Source organism: Lepidochelys kempii, chromosome 15 (genome assembly GCF_965140285.1).
Source record: "Lepidochelys kempii isolate rLepKem1 chromosome 15, rLepKem1.hap1, whole genome shotgun sequence".
Classification (NCBI taxonomy): Eukaryota; Metazoa; Chordata; order Testudines; family Cheloniidae; genus Lepidochelys; species Lepidochelys kempii.
The window spans coordinates 27,815,240-27,836,619 of NC_136394.1; the positions used below are offsets into that span (position 1 = coordinate 27,815,240).

General features: G+C 39.2%; 1 protein-coding gene across 13 annotated transcripts in view; it reads right to left on the reverse strand.

Annotated features, from left to right (window-relative positions):
• Window positions 1-3,213: 3,213 nt before the first annotated feature.
• Window positions 3,214-21,380, reverse strand: part of ATXN2 (ataxin 2) — a 71,277-nt gene continuing 53,110 nt past the window's right edge. For 7 of the 13 annotated variants that reach the window (XM_073313285.2, XM_073313277.2, XM_073313273.2 and 4 more), the window contains 6 exons: window positions 20,678-20,810; window positions 16,049-16,102; window positions 9,269-9,414; window positions 8,201-8,428; window positions 4,633-4,801; window positions 3,216-3,822 (listed from right to left, as the gene is read on the reverse strand). In XM_073313285.2, coding sequence (XP_073169386.1) covers window positions 3,794-3,822; window positions 4,633-4,801; window positions 8,201-8,428; window positions 9,269-9,414; window positions 16,049-16,102; window positions 20,678-20,810 — 759 coding nt within the window. In that variant the 3' untranslated portion in view covers window positions 3,216-3,793. Of the gene's footprint in view, window positions 3,823-4,632; window positions 4,802-8,200; window positions 8,429-9,268; window positions 9,415-16,048; window positions 16,103-20,677; window positions 20,811-21,380 lie in introns of all 13 variants that reach the window. The other 6 variants (XM_073313284.2, XM_073313280.2, XM_073313276.2 and 3 more) reach the window with 4 other exon arrangements.

Genomic DNA, 21,380 nt, shown 5'->3' on the forward strand with positions numbered 1-21,380 from the left:
CTCAGCCCCTGCTCGAGTCTCAGGGTCCAGAGGAGGGGCACACAAAATTAAATCTGATTGGTTCCAAAGTCTTACCTCTGAGGCTGACTGATTGAAAACAGCTTGTCTAAGGGCTGGCACCGTAAAGGAGACCAGCATTTCTGTTCTTCCCCAGCAGCAACAGGTGGCTGGGCTAGTGAAATGTTTCTATTTTCAGAGCAGCAATTTAGAGCTGTGTTCCACAGTGAAGACATAACAGTATGTGGTGCCTCAACTTGCTACGCCTATTGCCGGACAGAAGCCTGGTGTAGCAGGTAACTGGGATCCAGCCTACCGGCTGTGCCAAAACAGAAACCAAGCCCTCCCTCCCGCCCCCAACTCTACACCCCCTTATTCTTATGAAAGGCCTTACTTGCTATTTGCTGACAAACAGGCACTGCCTACAGGCAACTCTTGCATGTCCTCTTGGTAGACAGGCTGTGTAGGAGACGTGTTATCAATACGAAGTACCACTGTGGTCTAGCCCTCTGAAAGGGCTAACCCAACAGGGAAAGGCTAACCCAGCATTTAAGAACAGGGTACCTAGAACACCGACAGCAACCTCATTGATCCTTTTGCTTCAAGGCTGCCTTCCACAGCGAAGCTTTGAGGAAAAGGTCCAGGTCCAGCAGAGGAAGCATCAAGCCAACATCATCAAAGAATTAAGGCAGCCTAGTCTGTGCCACAGTGACACAATATTAATTAACTGTTGATATTCCTTGGACCACAGAAAACTGTCAGTTTAGAGCCGATGTGGTTTTACTGTACCATGCATATAAAGCCTTTCAGTCTTGACTGACAAGTTTGAGTACAATATTCCATATTTCAACGTAAGAGCTTGTTGTATGAGAACAGGATGTTATCTTAGCCAGCATAGGCCCACAGTGTAGGAGTTGAGTGCATTCTATTGTTCACTGCCTTTTTATCCCATAGGCAAATTAAGGCCAACAAGGGTTTTGTTGGAATAAAGTGCATTTATTTCAAAGCTGTACTTTTCAACGGCACAGAATTCTTGTATAGTAGATTTTCTATGTATTGTTTCTGTATGTACTGTACAAGTAACTTATTCTTGAATAATGCGATTTTGCTATTATGTTCAAATCAGCTCTTAAATAAATTGTTTTTAGAATCTGTTTGTTCTAATATTAATACTTTTAGCCTAATTTTCTCCAGCTCTCATTGACTTGCCAGATATTGGACTAATAGCTGCTAGAGTACAAGAGCCCTCCCTCCCCACTTTTAGAAATGAAAGTTACACGTGGTGTTGTAGCCATGTTGGTCCCAGGATATTAGAGCGCCAACGTGGGAGAGGTCATTTTTTTTTTTTTTTTTTTTTTAAATAGAACCAACTTCTGTTGGTGAGCCAGACAAATAGAGCCCTGCGTGGATACAAAATTTGTATCTGCATCCGATCCGCCAACATGGTCCACAGACAGCTGCAGGTATAAAATGGGTATCTGCAGATTTGCGAGTCTCTAGAGACAAGCTTTTGAGCATACCTCATCCAGTGCACTAAATGCCCCAACAACAACTATGTGGCTGAAACCAAACAATCATTACACTCCTGAATGAACTCACACAGGAAAATGATAAAAGACGAAAAACATCAGAGCTCCTGTGGGTGAAAACTTTTCACAAAACCATCACTCTGTATCTGACCTATCAGTCTTCATCCTCAAAGGAAACCTGCACAACACTTTCTAAAGACGAGCCTGGGAGCTTAAATTTGTATCTTTGCTAGATACTAAAAATCAGACTGAAAAGAGACAATGGCTTATTACAACAATCTGTAACCCACTAACAATCCCCCAGCTACTTCCTCTCCCTTCCTTTCTTCCCTATAAGTGGAGGGTTTTAACAGGCCACATTGACTTGAATGGTTCCTTGAAATCTGTTACCTACTTATGCTAAACAATCTGTTCCATCTTGTAGTTAGCTGTGATACTGCAGGTAAGTTGCCCAGACCTGAAGAAGAGCTGTGTAAGCTCGAAAGCTTGTCTCTCTCACCAACAGAAGTTGGGCCAACAAAAGATTATCTCCCCCGTGTCTCCCAGTTACGTGAATGTTTGATAATCAACTTCCACAAGCTATGTTGTGTTCTTTATTAATAGAGTATTTGATGAACAGAAGTACAAGGTATATTTACTCACTTGGTTGAGTAAGATACACCATTAGTATTTAATGGTTTTATGCCCCCTACTGCCTGTCAGAATTACTTCTGTAAAGCAGTGACATTTTCATTGCAGTGTCCACATAGTGGATTGATTTACAAGACAAACTATACTATTTAGCCTCATCTTGCACTGAGCCGTGGTATACTTTGCCAGCTATATTTAATATGTACATATTTACACAAACACATTATTAACCCACCTTTGAAATGCAACAACTGGTTTGTACCTTAACAGGTCACACTGTTTTCCTCCTCCTATCCATTAACTTTTGGTTAGCAGATGTATGTTCCATAAGGAACAGTGGTGAAGATCACAGTACATTTTATGGACATGGGCTGAGGTAGCTCATGTTCATGTGATGTACTAAACACACACATGAAATTCACTTACTTTTCTTCTAGTCTTTTCCTATCATTCTACATTTTGCCCATCACTACTGCAGCTTTTTCTTGCTCAGCCTGGCAAGTAGCTTCCCCAAACACCAACACACACTACTGACCTATGCATCGTCTCTACTGCCCCAAGCCTCAAGCCTTCCCATTCTGCTTCTCTCAGAAGATGCTACGTTGTGGACCGAAGCTACTGCAGTTGAGTCAAGAGCTAAGATCATAAGAACGGCCATATTGGGTCAGACCAAAAGGTCCATCTAGCCCAGTATCCTGTCTTCCGACAGTGGCCAATACCAGGTGCCCCAAAGGGAATGAACGGAACAGGGGTAATCATCAAGTGATCCATCCCCGGTCGCCCATTCCCAGGTTCTGGTAAACAGAGGCATTTAAAGTAGGATACTTTGACTGAAGTACTATGTATGGTACATTGATAGTTATACAAAATCTCCTTATATCTTGTACAGAAACACATGTCAAAGGTTTGACGTCAAATACTATTTAAATTTCATAATGCCAAATCAATTTTACCTGACATTAAATTGGAGAGAATCTTAAAGCTAGAGAATCAAGTATGGCAAGAGTAACATACACACACCAGATCGATCAGTTTTTAAAACTTTTTTTATTTTTTAATTTTTTTTAAAGTTTTTATTTTATATTATCTACAAAGTAAAAGTTTTCTTAACTTAAAAGTTACATCACTGTCTTGCAATAGTGATCACTTCATCAAACGTGATTTATAAATAATAATCCATCAGTTTGACGATTAGAATTTTTTTTACTGAACCTGTTTCAAGTTTAGTTAGACGTAAAAGGGATCTCCAAGTCTTGATTTTTAGTGATAATAGCAGCAAGAATCACTCGTGTTACTTCTTTTGCTAGCTGATGAGTTCATAACTTTGAAGGGTCGTTAAAAAATAAATAACTTCCAGTTTTCAGCAAGCAGAGTTTGGGCACCTGCTGGACTCTGATACAGTGTATGGGATTATGGAATAACCCACAAGTTCCCACATGCCTCTACTCAGTCCGAATCTCTCCCACTGCAAGATGAACTGTTAGCATTCCTATTGGATGTTACAAGAAATCAATTTTTTTTTTTTTTAAACAAAATAAATGAAATTCTAGTTTTCTGTGCTTCCAGTTGGCAGAAGCAGTGGAAGGAAGGTTTTTGGCCTACAAAAGGTATCCAGCCTTTGTTACTCCAGATCAGCCTTACAACTGCTGTTGGTGGTGGGCTTGTACTGCAAAAAAAAGAGTGCAGGTGTAAATAGCAGATTGATAAGCCATACAACAATGTGTAGTTAATCAAATCACAGGATAACTATTTAGCTCTAGTCTGTAAAAAAACCTGCATTAAGATGTCCTTCAGCTGTTTTTCTACCTAAACCCTAAGAAAGCACAACGTATTTTCCCCACCCATTCCACACCATACAAAATCAGGTATTAGTTCACTGTACAAGTTCACACCCTGCTTTGGGAAAAAACAGTACTTGAGACACCTAGGTAAGGAGTTACATTTAAAGAGCAACAAAACAAGTAGGGCCTAGTATTCCCAAGCAACAGTACTGCAAAATGTTGCTCTTCAGATAAAAAGTCAACGTCAAAATCCCATCTGCCTTCAGCCATTAGTTGCCAGGAATACTCCTATCCCTGGAGCAATATTTTTACAACTATCCTCAAGACAATTTATATCTTTTACATGTACAAAACTTGGATCATTACACCATAAGCCACCTACATATTCTATCCCCCAAGACAAGGGCAGGCGGATACTGTCCTACACACACTGAAGTCTGCGTATGTTTCAGCCATACAGAAGTAAAGTCTTTGCTAACTTAATTCATCTTATATGCATACTACGTTCACATTTGGAGCAGCAAAATATAAATACTAACTGCAGAAATACTGTCTGCCGCCTTCAGCAGTTTGCCTCTGTAAAAGGACATCTTACGTTTTTTTGTTTCTAACCCAAACCTGGCTCATAACTGTTTTGCTCACTAATTTGACCTGGCTCAGTTAAGGTGCAGGTCTCCCACGCACACACTCCTCACCTGAAGGGTGCGTCATATAGGGGAAATGTGTTGTTGTCGAGACTGGAATGGGCTGTAGTGCACTTTGAGCGATGGCGGCTTGGGGACCACCAGGTGGCTGGGTCGTCATTAGCATCATTGGAGCATGGGCAGTTGGGTGAGAAGGAACCATTCCTGACTGTACATGAGCCTGAAACAAAGAGCTCTTTAGTATAATGGTCACAAGGAGGCAACACTCCTGGCCACATGACTAGCAAAGAGTCCTCCAACTGTAACAGTAAATCCTGAGATTTACTCCATTTTAAGTCAATTGGCTAAAATGTGCACATAGGGAGTAAGTTTGAGATTTTAAAACACAAGGTGTCAAATCCTTATTCTTGGCTTTGCTGACATCATCTCAGTTTGGGCAGGAGCTCATTGCTGACTAAGAGCACTGGTAAAGAATACTTTTGGAATATTTTAAAAAAAATCTTTAGACATTTTGTTAAGAATTGAGAAGCATTTCCTATGCAGAGAATGAATTGGACACTGCGCACAAATAATAGGCCCTTATATAGGCCTTTACATACATGAGAAGAGCCAACATCCCCTTCTCAGTACCTCATATGAACGCATGGTTATAAGGAGGAAGGAAAAGCATGAAGCAAAGGCAAAGATTTCTACATTTTTCCCCAAGCAAAAGTCTCCAACAAAAACTTCACACCTCCATGAAATGAACTTGAAACTGGGAACTGTAGACAGGTGAGAAATCATCACGTTCACCTGTCCTAGATGCCCATTGTCTCTCCAATGTCCAGTCTCTCTATATAGCTATATTCGCTCCCACATACACAGTTGAAAATTAGTAATTTCCCCCTTTATTCCACTATGTAATGCCACTAGCTCAGATCTGTTCTATTTTCAGTTAAGCTCACAATATCACAGTTCTCATGTACTGAAAGTGTTCATAATTAATCCCCAAAGGAAAAGTGAGATGCATCTGTCTCACCGCTTATCACCTTATAAGCAAGTAATGTCTCTCCTCGGTTGGTGGGGAAACTCCTTTCACTCAGTAGTAACGCCTCCTGACAGGAGGCGGTCAGAGGGACTATCTATATTTCCTAGTGGAAAGTCCTATCAATCTCTAGCAGTAATTTCTCAATTACAAGAGGACTCTCAAAAACCAGGCAGCATTTAAGACTGTCCATGTTTAGATGCAAACAAGTTTTCAAAATAAATTTGGTTTTCCCATTTTAGTTGTGGGTGTGTTTTAAGTGAAGCTGGTAGAGGAAACTCAGATGCCAGACACCACTCCAGACAGTAGCAGGCACTGGCTAGGACTTCAGACTCATTCAAGTCAGATGTGCAGAAAGGGCAAAGCTCCCATGTGGCTAAACCCTGCAACTCTTTCCATAAGCACTACTTTTACTGTATCACTGCCAGTCTTAAATCAGACTGGCATTTGATTAATGGGACTCCTCAAGTTGTAATATAGCTTCCAAGAAGCCCCTAAAGGCATGAGGACTAACTCCCAAATCATACTAAGGACCTTGTTTGTGTTCAAGAGCCATGCCTTCCAAACCTCATGCATTACCTCCCTCATGAACACCAGAATTTTTGCTTTGACCAAGCAATACTATTATAACCATAGCAGCCATGATCAATACAGACGTGCAGATAAAATTTTTTTGCCATGGTAATGATGTAACATGCTCAGAGTTTCGTGAGTCAGGGATTCAATTAGCATCAAGTTACTGATTGTCTTTAAAATGAAATTAATTTAATCCCTTAGCGTCAGCACATCTAGAATTCCCACCATAAAGCGATAATGAATTTCATGCTAGTATTTAGCATTAGAAAATCCCTATCTCTGGTGCTTCGGGATTATTATTTGTTTTTCCTGTAAGCAGTTGAGGTAGCCATTTTGTAAGAGATTTTTAGATAGATGAAGCTATATCATTCCTTCACTAGAAGCTTATGGGGCATTGCCCCATCCTGAGAAGCCATCTGGAACTTTGTACATTTTTTGAGATGTCCATGCCTGCTCTTTTTATGTTTGTGAAACCAACAGCACAGAATTCCACAAGCCAAGATCAGAGATATAGAAGACTGACTGTGCTCATTAAAAATATCAGAGACTTTAACAGTCATTTAGTTAATTCTGTACTAGAATAAGCTTCTTATTTTCTTTAGTAATTTTTTGTGAAGCCCAAAAAGCAAAAAAGGAGCCAGCAAGATTAGACAATTAACTTCCATTTACTGAAAGTGTGCTGGCACACAAGTATGCAATAGTCAGTTACACTTCACTACAGTTCACCTAGTCCTTTACATCATGGAAGTGAAATGATTACCTCTGCTTTTGAGGTTTGGTGCTCTAGGTGTCTATATAGCAGTCACTTACAATTAGGCACATCTGAGGGTCCAAATGCAGGACTTTACAGGGACCCCAAAGGAACTAGAAAATCTAGTCAGATACAGAACTACCAAGTTAAGACAGATCAATATCCCACCTACACCAATATCCTGTTTGAGTCAATGGCCAGATGCTTCGGAGTAAGATAAGGCCCCATAACAAGTTGGCTAAAGAAAGTCAGTTGGGGGTTTCTTCATAACACAAGAGCAAGGCAATGGGAGATTCTGAAATTAAAAAGCTATACATTTAGAATGGGTAAAAGGAAATTTGGTAAAAGCAATTTTTTTTCCCACATCTCCTAATTAACTTGAACAGAGACTGTCCCAGAGATTGAGGGAAAGATTTTAGCAGAATTCAGAAAAGGATTAGACTCCTATTTGATTAACAAGATCTTGAGTTACACTAGCTAGGGTAACATGCGTAAGGAGTATCAACCCTTCTGATTTAAGGCATAAACCAATCACTAACTGCCTGGGGTTAGGAAGAAGTATCCTCCACAAGAATGATCCTGCTTAAGTGTTCATTCTTTGATGTACCTGTATGTTTCCACTAATCTGTGTTCTCTAAATTACATAGTGCCAATCTCTATAGCAGTGCCTCCTGCAGTGGTCTCTCCACACATCTAATCACGTTCATTGCCCTTCTCTGGATTTTTTTTCCTATTTTTGCCGTATAGATTTTGAAGTGGGGTGACCAGAACTGAAAACAGCATTCAAGATCAGCTTGCTTTTTTGACCATTGCAACCCACTGAGCTGTCCCTCATATCCTCATTGGCAATTTGATTTGCAACCCATCAGTGTTACTATCTTTCCTTCCCACCTCACTTTAAACTCTTCTGAAGTTCTTCATAATCCTCTCAGGATTTTCCAAGCACCCTTGAGTATTTCTCATTGAATAGACTTTTTATAAAGAGGTGGCTTTGCATTCAAATGTGTTTTAACAAAATACCTTTTCCAAAGCTCGAAGTGGAGCCCTACAGTAGCTATTTTAGATGAAGTTGGTGCACCAAGGTTCTTGAGCACCTGTACGCCTCCAGACTGCTAAATGAACGGCACTGTGCAAACAGAACCCTAAGCAACACAGAAAATAGTCGGCCAAGAGAAATGATGTAAAAAGAGGCCACTACTCCATGTGAAGGTGACATCTTTGAGGCAACAGGCCATTCAGTCGTTGGAAGGTTGTTAAAGTTTGTTTACCTGGGGTACATGGGCCATGTGTGGCGGATTGGTATATGCAGGCTGAACATGGGAAGGATGAATAGTGAAAACTGTTTGTTGTGCTGTTGGAAAACTATTTTGTGGAGACTGCGTATTGGAGCCTGGTGTCATGGAAGGTGGGGTTGGAGCAAGACCAGCATGGTACATTGCTGACTGCTGCTGTGGGTTTGCCAGGTGGAGTGCCTGAGCTGCCTGGTGCTGGTGATGCTGCAAAGCAAACAGGAGGAAGAATTAGTGAGAGTTTCGGTTTTGGTTCCAGGGGAGAAATGATAAACATTTATTCCATGGAAATAATAATAAATTACTAAAATGCCACTTAATATCTAACATTTTAGAAAGATGTTCCTATATACACTGCACAAATAACACAAAATAAAATGCCACATTCTGATCCTGTAGGTCTTATTATCCAAGTCCGTTGAACGGGGGGAAAAAAGTCACTGGAGCCTGCAGACCTGATGTGTTCTCCAGAATCGAGGCTATTATGTAAAAAACAAAAGCCATCTTTCAGCACTTCTGTCTGTGACTAACTTTTCCATGCCATAAATCCACACGTACCGAACCTGCAGCCAGACTGCACCAGCGGAGTGACGTTCCTTAATTAATTGCAAAAGCATTGCTGAGCCACCTGTCCCCCATTCCTGATCAAAAAGGGTCAAATGAGTAATTCCAAATACTAGACTTGTGTGTACGTGGGTGGTGGGGGAAGAACCACCCCCTGCTTTTTACACAAAGTATTTTAAGTCATGATTCACTATCCTTTACCCTTATTATCATCATCACACATTGGTATAAAGGCAGGCCGACTGCACTTCACTTTGGATTCACATGCAAATCATAAGGAAATGGTATTTCCAAGCCACATTACTTCTGGAATGAGGGACTATGAACATAGCTGCTATAAAAGATTATTTGTCAAGAAGAATATGTTTGGAGCTGCATGAAAAGCAAACAGATGCCGAAGTAACAGACTGGAGCAGGGTCTTCTAAAACAATGGGCTATAAGACATATTCCAAAATGTTTGCTCTCTAGAGTTTTGCTGTTACCTGCACTGGACTGGGAGCAGGGTGGCTTCCAGCATGTTGACTTTGCTGTTGTCCTGTTGGAGTGGCAGAAGGCTGCGGATGAGGAGGGTGTGGATGCAGGGTAGCATTCGGGTGGGCATATTGCTGAGCAAGTGAGCCAGTAGAAACTAAAAGGAAAAGGAAGAAATTGACAAGTGACACAGAATATACATCTCACCAAATTCACATTGCATATGAGGATTTTACAGCACATCAGTGATACGGTGAATTGGTCTTTTTTCCCCTACAAATAGTTTATCTTTAGTTACCTGCACATCTTACCTTGGATCTAAAAATTTATATTTGCTTTCATGTAGTTTACATGGTTTTGCAGGAAAGTCAATAAATAACCATAATAAAATATTTCAGCTTTCCTAGCTTGATTTAATAAAAGATACTGTATATATCAAAACACAAAAGCAGTATTTAATCTGCAATTTTAGTCAAACAGATAAGTCTACAAGTGATTTGTAATCAGTTTCTTAAATTTTATAGTTCTGGAAAAAGTAAATTCTCTATTGTACAGAGTTAAATAATTCACAAACACGAATACTTATTCTATTTCCACCATCCACAAAGTCTTTGGCCTTTTACCTGGCTAACCTCACCATGCTACTCTTCTGGAGGTTGTTTGCAGTACAGTCAGCACACACATACACGGTGTGCTTGTGTGTAAGTTACACAAACACAGTATATACATAGGAGCTGGGAAACTCTAGCTCTCTGAAAGCCAACCAGCTTTAGTTGAAGTTGGAGCCTTACATAGAACACCCACTTCAAGACGCCTTCTTGCACTACCACCATTCCCACTGACTTTTTGATGTTGCTATAGAACACTTCGTTTCTGGAAGTCATGGACTCAATCCCACAGCAAGAAAACTGAACACACAAGTCAAACAGCAGCATTCATTAACTGCAGAAACAGTCTTACGGAAATCCTTCTACAACAAAGTGAAATGTAATCAAGTCCCTGCTTGGTCATTCCTATCATGTTGGGCTACAAAATGGCCCATGCAGAGTTTGTTCACTCCCCTTTGTAAAAGGGGCAGTAATTTTTAAGAGTAGGCAGCATGAGAAGCCACACTAAATTGCTTCAAAAGGTTTTCACTAGAGCACTAAGCAATGAGTTTAAATGAAGCAATAGTCTCCAAAAAATTACTACATGCTTCCTCTACGCCTGTAGTTTTTAGATCTTATATTATGTGTAAGATTACGCACAACATACCAGTCGCTTGTGTATGCGGCTTGCAAAGTCATTACTAAGTCAAGCTCACATTCATCTTGGTCCAATACCACATTGCATTGAAATGGAAACTAGCTTTGCTGCCCACAGTGCTAGAAATGGAATATCTGAAGCAACCGATCACTTGGGTCCTGAACCCAGCTCCTGCCTGTATCCTAATTTAATTGTTTCGAGGAACAAACAGGACTATAATTCCCTGCTAAATCAGAAAGCTACACATGTAAAGTTCTGTACTGAAGTGCTAAGAAAGCCAACATTACGAGAATTTGAGGGCCACACTACATGTACCTCTGCTGTACCTTTCTAGATTTACAAAGCAGTTCATTGGAAAAAAGGAGCTCCATCTGGGATATAGTTTTAGGTTAGTTAGATTACAGTTAAGGCCACAACCACCTGCATATTCATTGCCAGCAATTCTATTTATACTAGGAAATCCCAGCTCTGAGAGCAAATAGATTTAATTGCTCTAACTTCTATTCCCCAATGTCAAAACCCGTTACCGTTTCTGAAAAGTAGAACTTCTCCACACAACACACATAAAATGAGGCCTTTGATCTGTTCATCCTAAAAAGCAGGGGATTGAAGGAGAGAGCACACCAAACATACTGCCATTTGATAAAGTACAGCACTGTCTGCCACAAGGCCTGCACAGAAACTAGCCACCTTGCCACTTCATCAAGTGCCTCAGACGTACTCCAATTACTTCTGAGCAAACACCCACTGTCCCAACCTTTCCCAGTCCAGTTTGCTATTACTTCTGTTGCCTCACGTTTGCTCAATACTTTACAAAATCTTAAACAGTGACTTTATTCAGCTAGTGGTGAGCTTGCTTCAGTATAAATAATCCACCCACTGCAGTCCACTCAACCCTTCAAGAGCTCACCTCACATGAAAGTATCATTAACTCTTCATGGACCCTGTGTTTCCAGCACACAGTACAGCAGCATTCACTGATCTCAAAGGACAGATGAATCTTGTGAACTACACTGTAAAGGCTTTCAATTTGTAAAGCATTCCAAGGGCTACTTTGACCATGACGTACTTGTTACAATATTAAGTCTTTACATACCATTAATGTTTTTAGTTAGGAGTTGGGGTTTTGGAAGTTCTAAAGTTTCTGTGCACCTAAACAGGAGTTAGTCTCCAGCGCCAAGGTATCCTGTTATGCTTTCAAGCAGAAAAACAGTGACTTCATTTTTAATGTTACCACTTACATTCCATTTACAGCAGCAGCAAATTTCCATCTAATTTTTCGGTTTTTTCCCACTGCCTGCAAGCTTGTACGAAAACTGACCAATTCACACATTAGAATTAAAACTCAACTCACTGTTACAATTTCAAGCTTCTCCATTCCATCTCCTTATGAAATCAGTCTTGATCCAATATTTATACGGCTTATCTCTAGTCTGAGTAATCCCTACAAAAAAGGGACATAGGGGACCGAGGCACAGATGGAGTAAATAGCTTTCCAAATCTAACCTACCTCTCCCAAGTCTGATTCCAGTGCCTCAGCCCCAAGAACTTCTTTCCTCCCTCCTTATTAAAGTTCCATTCCATTCTTGAGGAGATTTGTTATAAGCATGTAGTGGAAGTTATAGGGTATTCAAGGTTTCCCACATCTATACTTTATTCATTAGAGGCCCTGAAATAATTTATTTATTATTCCCTAACGCGATTACTGTGCTTCATCTTTTATTTTTTCATTACTTGAGAGAAGACCCAAATGCAAGGTATTTTGAAGCAGGTATCTATATTATGCAATAAGGCTTCATGTTGAAAAGAACTTGTTATGCCACCTGATACAAGTCCAGAACTTACTAGAACATTTTTACATGCAGAAGGAAGTGGGAGAAGAGCAAAACACCAGTTTTCAGTAACTTCTCCTAAATCAATATGTCCACAGCTTGGCAGAGAATTATGAGAGTTTTGTTTGTTTAAAATCTAGCATTTACATTTTCCCAGCTGTACATTTGTTTTCAGAACCTATTCTAGTCAGTTTATAGACTATTATGTACTAAAAATGTTCACTCAACTGCTGCTGCAAATATTTTAATAGTAACATTTAGGAAAAACACTCACCTTTGTCATTTTTGTTGAGGCTTTACCAGATTCTATAAACATCTTACTAGAGAAGGCTTCAGGAATAATGGGACGGATCATTTAAAAACAAATGTATCCACCTTTTTCAATTTATAGCAGAAGTTCTACTTGACCTCAGGAAAATTAACATTAGTAGGAGTTTTTTCCCATTTAGTTCTACAAAATATCAGTTTCTACAGAGCTGCTGCTACCTGCTAACTTCAAGAGAGATTCTGATACAGTGTTTCACTTTCTGAAGTCCTTTCCTTCCATTTATTAATAAGGATGTGTGGGAGGAAAAGTCTCAGTTTTATGTGCTGTAGCTGTGTGCTCTCACCTAAAGTCAGGTCTTTAACATCACCATCAGATTCCACAGAGATTTAAAGTGTGGTGTCACGTGATTACTTCAGATGAGTAAGACGCATGAACCCATTAAAGAAGCCTCGCAAAATAGTCATGAGAACGTACCAACCCAGATACGGTCTACTCACCTTTATTATGACAACTGATTATAAACCATGTTTTACATGCTCATCCACAGAGTTAATCACCCTAGGTGAATATTTCCATGCTAATTTCTATAATAAACACGGGAAGAAAAATCACGGAGAAAAGGAATCAGAAATCATATTACATTGTCCTTGACATGTCAGCAGTGCTATGGTTTTCCAGCTGTCATACTCGTACAGGATACAGTGCTGAAAAAGCTCTATGGAAGCACATAACAAAGAGTGTTGCAACCTCTGTTCATCTGAGCACCGCTGATAATCATAGTCTGCCTCCGGCAGAAGTCTAAAGCTATGCCTATGCTACTGCTGTGAGTCGACCTACGCTACGCAACTCCCGCTACATGAACAACGTAGCTGGAGCCAACGCACCTCAGGTCGAGTTACCGTGGGGTCTACACCGTGGGAGGCCGACAGGAGAAACTCTCCCATCGACTTACCTTACTCTTCTCGTTGGGGGTAGAGTACAGGGGTCAACTGGAGAACAATCTGCTGTCGATTTGGCAGGTCTTCACTAGACCCATTAAATCAACCGCCAGTGGATTGATCTCAGAGTGTCAATCCTGACTGTAGTGTAGACACAGCCTAAGTCAGAAATGCCTTCTTTCCTTAAGAGCGCTGCAGTTCAAAAGCTTTCCTCTTTCATCCACAGAAGTTGGTCCAATTAAAAAAAAAAAGTTACCTCACACACCTTGTCTCTCTTCTTTCCTAGGAGCACTGAACTAAGTTGATTTGCTTCACTTACATCACTTTCTAAACAGATGGTTTCTTTCTATGGGCTATATTATTTATAACTAGACCATCATTTTGATATTGATGCACAGTTAAAACAAGCAATTCCATATCGGATTGGACAAAGATACTATACCAGAGGGGGTTTACTGAATTGAATTCCAACGAAAACAAGAAGGAAAGAGTAACAGTCAAGGTTGCTGACAAGAGCAAAGCAAGAAAGGCGAAAAGCAGCTATTGTAAACCCACAGAAATGGCCGACATTAAAAATCAGAGCAGCACAGATCAGAGACAGCATTACCAACCACTAGCCTAGACTGAAACCAATCCCTGAACTTCTGACATTCAAATGTCTCTTGTGGGGAAAACGGAATGCTGACAATGGACACAGTGGGAACTGTCAGAGGAGTAATGCACTGATAGTCAGAACCTACTAGATAGCTTCTAGGTGCTGACCAGTGAAGTGATTCCAGACTATTGCCAGACCCAGTAAAATGGTGAGGATAACTACATTTAAAGACCTCAATTTGAATGGTAGGAAGCAGAGATATAGCATGTCTTTTTCATTTTATAAACACATACAAAATCATTTTACACATTTACAGTGGACTCCATTTAAAAGAATACCTATTAAAGGAAGAAACTTGTTTAAGGAATTTCAATGCACCAAACCAAAATATGTGAACACCCTTAAGTGCTCAAAGTAAATTTCCAGTATACAATCATAGGAAGTCATTCTGTAAAATACATTTTTCTGCATGCCAAAATGAAAGCTACAAAGTCCTTTAAAACCAAAATCTGTTAAGAACAATAAAAATCATGTAAAGTGTGTTCCCTCTTATCCTCTTGAATGAACTGACTCACTGGAAAGAGGGTTCATGAAACAGATCACTACTATGAACAGGTATAGACACTAACAAGCTTGCTGCAATACAGGAGCAAGCTGAGAGGCCCAGGAATTGCACCTCGCCTATCTGTGGAGGGTCTCTGATGGGATGACCAGAAATTATTGTATGGCCATTCCACTAGGGACCCTACCCCGGCACACCAGGGGTTTCTGAAGCTTCTTCCCCAAGTTTTGTAAACTCTTCAAATAGAAATTTAACCTCACTCAGCAGATTGTAATTTCTAAGAGAATACAACATACTCCATTTTGGAATGTGCTGTGTATGGTTACTGGGATCTATTATCAGGAGAGAGAAACAGAGGTTATCTGCCATATAATTAAGTCGTGAGTCCGATATTCTCCTCGTCAACTCGTTTTGCTTAACCCATGAGGTCTTTGTTCAGTACCTGGACTATCTGGCACCTTTGTTTGGCGGTTAGAGACCGCTGCCTTTTTCATTAAGTATACAGAACCTAGTTATGTTTGGCCCCACTCACACACACTGCAGAAAGAGGGTGCAGAGAAACTCCCCTACTCAGCACACTGCTGCAGGACCACGTGGATGGCAGCATGCTGAAGCACAAGGACCAGGTAATGTAACTGGCAGTACTTACCTGGCCAGTGGGAACCCATCCCCACCATATCCCATGAAGGGACACAGGGCTGATACTATGCTACACTTTTACAGGAATGACAAGAAGTGCTGCTTGCCATGCTTCTTCAGAGGCCCCAGAATAAGGATTCCCGAGTGATCTCTCTCATGACTACTGAAAGGATGCACAAGTTACTCTCCCCCACGACAGGACTCAAATAGAGTTTTACTGCTACTGAAGTCCTGGAGTTTCTTCCCCTCAGAAATTTGACCAACCTTGAGAAAACTGGAAATCCCATTTTGGGCAGGGATGGGGGAGGAGAGGAGCTCGTGGAGATGTTAAGGAGGGTGATGCCCATTTTTTGGGTGGTAGACTAGAAGGAAGAAGCTTTAAGTCTTCATCAGTTCAAGATACAGTAGAAGCTAGTTAGATCCAAGACTTCGTTGCACAAAATGTAATGCAACTTGGCACGCAGAAATGTATTTACATAAATCTATTCTACAGACAAGTCACAAGTACATTGTACTTTAGCTTTTGGTGCCCTATAAATTCATTCATTCAATAACTTTGTTGCTTGAAAAGAGTTTTCCTACATTTTCTATATTTTGGCCTGGTGCAAAGAAAAAAAAAAATGTTCCCTCAGCATGTCTATTCCTTTAACATCTATCCTTTAAAAAATTATTTTCTGTACAATCAAAATTAGTACAAAAAAACCCAACTCACTGGCAAAGTAGAAAGAAGGACCTGTCTCCTTGCTGTATGGTATTTTGGGACATGCTGAATTTGGGAAATAGAAAGGTAAATTAGCCTCTTGCCATGTTTACAACTTCCAATCTTCTGGAAAGGTCAACATTCATTTATTTTTGAAGATTGTAGGTTCATGCAGATATTTTTATTTGTTTAGTTAATAGGGCTGGATATTTTTACTTAATTTTACAAGTGAAGTTGAAATAAAGTAAGCCCCAATAAGCCCTCCTTTTGAACTATAACACTGAGGGCTCCACGTTTTACTTTAATACAAAAATAAAGATGAACAGATACTAAGCCTCTATTACACTCCAATAATAACCTCAGAGGTAGAGTTAAAAGAGTTACAAATAAATAAATAAATAAATAAATAAATAGTTTGGTTTTTTTTCAGCTGTATCACTGAGGTCTTAACAGTTCCAAAAGACACCTTTGGAGATGGTTCACTCTTAATCCCTGGAGACTCCTTGAAATCTGTAACATACCCACCATTGTACTATTTAGGATATTAGAACTTACTGCTAGGACAGAAAAACAGATAAGGTTAGAGAGAACACCAGACCAATAAAACATGTGCAGAAGAGAGACGGAGAGGTCCAAGAACAAGCAAAAGAATAAATAATGTATCTGTGTAAAATCAAAATTTTGTTTTACACAAGTCTTTCACATACACAAGTGAAGTTTTACAGAGGACAGCAATTACCTAACATATATACAATTTATCCAAACAATAAACTAGTGGGAGTTAATTGTTACAGGAATATATTTGCCCTCACAGCTTGAATTGTCAATAGAAAACTTGATAACTCATGATTACCCATCGCTGGTATTCTGGAGATAACAAACAGCCCATACCTACCAGAAAGTACAAAGCTTGAGCCATTGTTCTTTAGAACCAATAAACTAATTAGTTCTGTAGGAGCAACAATCATACATATATTGTTGCTTTGTTTCAGCGCTAAGTGCCTATTTCAAACTTTTCACACTAAGAATTTATATATGATTTAAAGGAGCCAACATTTAAAACCTAGAGTCAGATCAAGTGAATATCAGTCTTTGTGTTAATGATGTCCAGTTTTAGTGTTTATTTGTAAGAGCAAGAGGAAAGAAAGTTGTTTAACATTCTCTCAATGTTTTAAGAAAAAACATGAATTTGTGTGTTGCTCCATCATATGTTTAGAAGTACCACTAATTTATAGTGCCCATATAGTTTAGCTACTTTCCATTTGTTGAAGAACATTCAACTTCAGGAACTGAAGTGATGACAAAATTGTGGCACTCAAGAGCAGTGACAAAGACACCAATCAGATCTCCTGAATTGCCTGTTATATTGTAGACATCTAGCAGAAACATTCAATTACACAGCATTAGCTAAATGGGATTTTGAAAAATGCATCATCCTAGCCTTTGCTGTCCAAAAGATTTAACAGGTATAGAACGCTGCATGCATTTCAGGATTCAGATTCCTCTGCCATGAAGGAAAAAAGTAACTTTCAGCAAATAATCTAATGGATAAAGAATTTAATTCCCTTCACTGAACAGTGACTACTGTTTGCCTTGATTTTTACTTGCCTCAAACTAATCAGGAAGGTGAAGCTTTCAGAGATTTTACTCACTGATTAAGGAAATGTTAGGAGAATACTTTAAAAGCAATTAACCCTCCCCCCCCAATGCAGCTGTCCTTTCAGACTTCTTCATTCTGTAACACAAGCACTCAGGTAGAACAACAGTCTGATATTAAAGGTAGTGTTTTGTGCAGGGAGCCACTTGACAATATCACAAAGAAAGCACCCATTAGCTTCAAGGACATGGGGACCTTAACACAGTTCATCTTAATAGCAATGGGAAATCCAACAGTGTAAATGAAAATGCCAGAAGCAAAATCTGAAAACTCACTTGGGCAAATTTATTCTAAAAATTAAAATCAGTGGCTGTTATTTCTGTGAATGGCATAATCATATGGAAGTTATTCATCACTTAGAGTCACTAAATATTCCTGAAGAATTAAGCAACATACCCAAATCAGAAGTTTATTTCCAGGATATGTTGCTGTATTCACTACATGGATCCTATACATACACTTGAGATTCATAAAATGTGGAGAGAAAAAAAATACTGCACTCTAACGTCAGTGGTTATAGATATCTGCTTACAGTCCAGTCCAAAGTGACTGGGGAAGCGTAAAATATCTAGTGTCTCCTAACGTAAGGGATTGTTAACACATCCAGCAAGTTGTGCTATAGCAATTTACTCCCCAGGCCGCACAGCTATTAAATGCTACAGATAGATTACTCAAGCAAACAGCGACGTATTGCTAAACGGAAGCAGAAGTTTTATTATCCAGCAACAAGGTAGTTATTTGTGGGAAAAGTAACCAAACTAAATGCCACACTTCATTTGAGAATGTCCTATATCTGAGCTACTGCATTAGGAGTCATCTATTAAATACCTGATGGCAAGCCCAGAAGGCTAAAGATACAGTTTAGCTGATTTATGTTAAGGCAGGCAAAAGATGACATGCCAGAAGATGGTAAGAACATGCAATAATCCAACATAAGTGCCTCCTTACAAGCCACCTATGATGTAGCACTGGCATCAGACTGGGCTGAGGAAGATTTCTGTGGCAAGCATTTCAAGCACTCAGTTATAAAAAGAGAGAAGGTCAGCAGTTCAGAAAAGCAAACTGATAACCACCCAGAAGAGTTCAGGAGAACATCTAGCTTCTGGCAAGACCAAGTTCTGTAAGAGAAATGCTGCTTGGATTTAGGTAGAAGGACACCCCACCACAAAAATCTAGAGAGTTTTCAGGTTTCTTGACACACAACCAAAACACGTGTCAACCAAAAAAAGCGTCATTAGATTGCCTGAAATAGATACTGATGATGCATTGAAGCTGAAAAACCAACAATATAAAAATTAGAGTTCTATGGTATGTTGGAACATCAGAGAAAAATAATTTGAAATAGCTGATTAAAGTACTCTAATTGACTAAAAAATTGCTCCTGTACCATGATTTCAAAGACCTGCCAAATTGTGACAGATAAGAATGATGTACAACGTAGAGTTGCTGGGGAAAGTTGCAATCAACAACCAAATTCCAGAGATTATTTCATATCTAGTTTTATTTAAGATAGGATTTTTTGAGAACTGTCTTTTTACCAGGAAGTCTGAAAGCCTTCAAACAGTAAGTCAATCAAGACAGTAATCCCATAAAAATCACAATAAAAGCTCCGTTTACATGTATGTTTCAATAAACTAGGGATGCACATGAAAGAGCAGACTATTTTAACAAATGTCAACATGGGCCAGTGAGAACAAAGACCTATTACTTAAACTTTACAAGTTACTTTCTTTTCAATTCAGCTATATCACATGAAACTTCGGCGGAAATATACTTTTCCTCCAAATCCAGTCTCAGAACTTTTTACTGTGATATTGTCTGCATCTGCATTATTTTTTCCTGAATGAACACACATGAGCAAAGATCAGATTTCAGTATGATATTTCAGGACAGACATGACAGATTCTGTTATCAGAATCTTAACTCTGCATTAAGCTTTAGATTTTTGGGCTTGCAAGTTTTCATAATAGACAGTATTCATCCGTAAGGAAAAAAATGCAAAAAACTCTGTCACCAAAAAAACATACAAAGATGTCTAAAGTTACATGACACCCTTTAACACACCCTAGGTCAACATTATGATTGACTTCACAAAATTTCTTCATCAAATACTCAGACAAAAACTGTTGAATAAACATGTTTTCAAGAGATAATCTTCTGTTTTGATGTGTGTGTCAAATCCTAAGCCCCCTTTAAGATCATGGACTGAGTCTTCAGTGGCAAGTTCTTGCAGCCAGTTTTTCCTTTGGATGACTTATTATTTTAGTGCTGGTTTATGTGGCTTTAGAGATTCTTTGCATTGTATTTTTCAACCGGTATCTCACTTCATGTTTTAACTTAAGTATTTCAGTGAGGTTAGTGCTAGTGAAAAGTGCCAGACTGACAACTCTGGAGACTTCTATTTGTTATTGAAATCATATAGCAAGCACTTATACATGAAATGTTCAAAACAGGATTTATATTCTTGGGTTTGCCAAGGAAAGGAGAATCGCCCACGAAGAAATATTTTCCTCAGACGACAAATCTTTTTATACTGTTAATGTATATTATTAGCATTATTAAAGCAGTGGTTTTATCATGCTAACGTTGTGAGAACTAGAAGTCAGGTTTTGAAACTGAAGTCAGTTTTGTGACAACACTACAGTCCTTGTTATAATGAACTAACAGTCAAGGACGTAGCGTTCACAGCATCAAGTAAAGCCTGTGACAGACTTGCTTAAGCTGGTATTCCTTAGCAGCCTCTCATGCTGGCACATCATCTCCAACACTAGTGTCTTATTAAAACTAGCCTACTTGGATCTATTTTCACGCTAATCAAATAACTCAGGTTTGCAATACCTTGCTTATTAGTTTTATGAACCATATTCTGGGTCTACTGTTATAACTTTCACTGTGATGCCAATGGTTGAAGCTTGAGATAGTAAATATATCCCTGCACAATGTAACAACGTAAAAAGTTATAAACAACACAAAACGTTTCCTACCATACATAGCATGCGTCTGCTCATGCGCACCATACTGTGTTGCTGAAGAGGATACTAAACCAGGCTGTGCATGTGTTGGTGGTGCCATCATTCTAGTGTTACCCTGTATTACAGGGCTATAAACATGAGGATGCTGTGTCCAATAAAAATAAGACAAATCAATTAGTCAAAAAACATGTCTGTACAAAAGTTAAATACACCCTTTAATTAAGCTCGTACAGTGCATGCTTAAAGGCACTTAATGATCATTTGAAAAGCTACAGCTTGCTTTGCACTAGCTACAAGACTATTTCAAAATACACCTGTCACTGTTATCCAGATAACTCCTGAAAACTTAAAATGAGAAATACCTTCCACAAAAGGAAGCTAACAAAAGGAACTACTCTGCTGATCTTAAGTTGACGAAGGGTCTCTTTAAATTGAACAAAAGTTTTAAACTATACCATATCCCATCCATCTTATCACACCAACTATTTTAGCAACTGCATCTTTTAAATCTACGTCCAATTACTCATTTGAAAGAGATGTTCCACCATGCGATGTAGTTAATGATGAGGTACAGATATTCTGTATTTAAGATTTGTATTTACTATTAAGGGAACATTAATGTTTGTGGAGGGCTATGATGTGAAGCGCAAAGTATCAATATTTCTGCAGTATCTGAATACTAATTGTAGCAATTACATGATGTAACAAAAGATAC